General features: G+C 37.8%; 1 protein-coding gene across 1 annotated transcript in view; it reads left to right on the top strand.

Moving 5' to 3' along the window:
* Positions 1–1,153, top strand: part of LOC107659870 (iroquois-class homeodomain protein IRX-5-like) — a 3,427-nt gene extending 2,274 nt beyond the window's left edge. Inside the window, exon 3 of the mRNA XM_016448968.1 lies at positions 639–1,153. Within this exon, the coding sequence (XP_016304454.1) occupies positions 639–1,153 (515 nt within the window). The remainder of the gene's footprint in view (positions 1–638) is intronic.
* Positions 1,154–3,236: the final 2,083 nt, after the last annotated feature.

Genomic DNA, 3,236 nt, shown 5'->3' on the forward strand with positions numbered 1-3,236 from the left:
AAAATCAGGAGCTTTTGAGTCATGAATCATAATACGTTTCCACAGGGTTTAGATCCTTTTCATGAAAAATATATATTTAAAAAATCTTTTTTTTTTTTAAACAAATAAATAATTAAATAATAACCTTGACAAACATTCAGGAGGGTCTACGGTCCTCTGTACAGTATAATTTACTGTTTGGATGTTTTTCTTGTCACATGATAACAAAATAACCCCAGTATGTTGCAATGCCTTTGATTTGGAAGACAGACGTTTAATAAAAAAATGCATCGACAATATTTTAAAACAAAAGGGGGGCAATAATTTGCAGCCCTTTGATTAGACTTTTTTTTCCTGACAGGTTTTACAAACAAGTTCCCACAAACCTTTAACCTCTCACATTTATTATAGCTATATATATATATATTTTTTTTTTTTATAGATTTGCAGAAGTCATTGTTCCCTAGTATGTATAGCCTATAGCCTATATACAACAAATATCGTTGGCCTATATATATTATAAAAGCTATTTGTCCATTTTACAAATATTGTAGGCTTATATATATTTCACATGCTATGTGTCTGTTCCTAACAGACATGTCTAACAGTAGGCTAATAATCCTATTATCATTTGATCGCAGTTGTCGATGACTGCAGAGAAAACCGCACGGAAGATCACGACGACGACGCGACGGATAGTGTCATCATCGACTGTGGAGAAGAAGAGAACCGGACAGTGTCTGTGTCTCCGGTGCCCACGACCTCATCTCCCCAAAACGAGCTGAGCGAAGCCAAGAGGCCCCTCAGTGAAAACTGCAAACCCACATCTGTCCTTCATTCCGCAAACCCGACCCCTAAACCCAAACTGTGGTCTCTGGCCGAAATTGCTACGTCGGATAAGGGGAGTGACGAAGCGTCACAGACATCAGGGGCGCTATCGCCCGCCGGGTCACCAGCGCAGTGCCCCTTTCCCCCTAGACACTTATACTACACATCTCCTTTCTATGCGGGCTTCACGAACTATGGCGCTTTCGGACACCTGAACGGCGCCGGTTCAAACTCCGCGCATCTGAACGGAATTAATCAGGCTGTGTTGCACAGCGCGAGAGACAGCAGACGGACTCTGGAGATGTGCAAAGAACTCGCATTCGAGCGCAAGAGGGCGAATATTTAGTGTTTTTTATTTATTATTGCTTTATTTAAAACGCATTTTCAGTATGACGAATGGCAAATAAAAAAGCGTTATGTCTGAACTTTACAGGAAGCGTACAACTTTTTATAGCTATTTAAAAAGGAAATTGTATGGAAACATTCTTTTCTTTACATATCTATCATTTATAGTGAGATGTTTGTGCAAGAGGCCAAAGTACTAATTTAAAATATTTTTGGTAATACCTATCAGCTGATTAAATTATTTAAATGTTTTCCTTGTTTTAAGGGCCAGATCTTCACTCATTGATCATCTGTGCCATTTTTGCTAGATCTACTTGGATCATTTTTTGGATTTTCAAGCAAATTTGGCAATGCATATTCTATAATCAGTGGTTTTGTTCGTGGCTATGCACATGTTCTCTTTAAACGTAAAATACATAAATCACACCCATTTTATTAAGAAATGTTGGAATAGATATGCGAGAGTCGCTTTTATATGCTTGTAGGTCCAGTTAATGAAATTCTCTCCCTGGTCTGAAGACATAAGTCAAGAAAATTTAGCATCTGCAATTTTATTGTGCCCAAGATATTCTTTACATATATTTTGTCCCATTATGGATTATTCTATCATCTGTTCTTTGCAGAATGGTGTGCAGTGCCTTCCTGATTTGCTCACAACTGTGCTACACATGGACTCAAAGAACACACTCAATAACTGTAACACTCACCTCCTGGGCATAATAGAGTGGATACATTGTAAATTTAAATAGCACAAGTTAACATTTATTGCAGGGGGATTATGGGACAGTACTCTTAAGTGGAGGAGATATTCAATTTATGCTCCATAAAGCATCTTCTCATGAAATGTGTGTTGCTTTTTTCCTGTGATGTGGAAACAGCGAGGGCCTAAAAATGTTCAAAGAGCATTTTAAAAGGTATTAAACGTGTAAATTCAAAATTTAGTAAACTCTTTGCAAGAAAGGCAGGATTACCACAGATTCCTAATTTCTGCTCGAATAGCGGAGTCCGACATCAACAAACATCAGAGAAGCGACTCAGGCCCCGTGGCTTACAGGGGTAGTAATACAACGTTTTTGTACACAAAACCATGAAAAGAGGCTGCAAGGACTTGAAAAGCTCTCTAATCCCTCCAGTAAATTCTAAGTTCCCTTTCATGGGAACTTCGAACTGCGTCCTCTAGGGGTCGCTATGGGGAACGCCTCGTCGTGACCCGTGTCTGAAGCATACATTGAAAAAACACCAACTCGTTGGCTGGCGACAGCCATGACGTCACTACCGGTGCGACTATAGTATAAATAGGCGCCGGGAGCACACATCATTCTCTTCTTCGTCTTCATTGACTGTTCTGTTTGAAGCGTGCATTTCCAAGGAAAAAGTAAGAGCTATCTCTTTCATTATGGCGAGCACTAGTAGAGGGGAACCATGGTTACATAAGTAACCTGAGACGTTTGGGTATATATTTATACATGGCGCAATGCTATTTCACAATTTACTGAATTCAAAGCTTTGTAACTGAAGAAGCTCTGGCGAAACTATCCAAACTATCCAATCATCTTGTGACCAGTCTCACATTCAACACAGTTATTTTATCTTTTTATTGCTTTAGAAGGGGTTTTAGGGCCGCTAGAGATGAGTTTTCGTCTCTTTTCTCGATGTGTAAACACAAAATATCACTAGTAATTGCTGTAAAATGGGATCTGACTGCACAGCTGATACATTTGTTGCCAATATATCTTTCTTCTAGTTCTGTTGTTGGCAGTTGTTAAATATGCTTTACTGCATAAATGTTTAACGTCTTTTCTAGAGGTGTCATTTTGCCATCTCTAATTTTAATAACATTTTATATATATTTCAATAATTAGGCTTTTTTTTTGTTTTTTGTGAAATACACATTCCAAATCTGATACTATACATCTGGGCTTTTTCTTCTTCTTTTTAAGGGATGTGACAAGAAAAATCCAACGACGAGTTAAGATAAAAAAATTCCTTCTCAAAAATGTAAACTAAAATTATACATTCTTTTAACGTTATGACTATATAGAGACCAAAAACATGCACTGACGACATAATAATAAAATTTTGGG

The sequence above is a fragment of the Sinocyclocheilus anshuiensis genome, unplaced genomic scaffold (assembly GCF_001515605.1).
Source record: "Sinocyclocheilus anshuiensis isolate Anshui unplaced genomic scaffold, SAMN03320099.WGS_v1.1 scaffold1445, whole genome shotgun sequence".
In the NCBI taxonomy this organism is placed as follows: Eukaryota; Metazoa; Chordata; class Actinopteri; order Cypriniformes; family Cyprinidae; genus Sinocyclocheilus; species Sinocyclocheilus anshuiensis.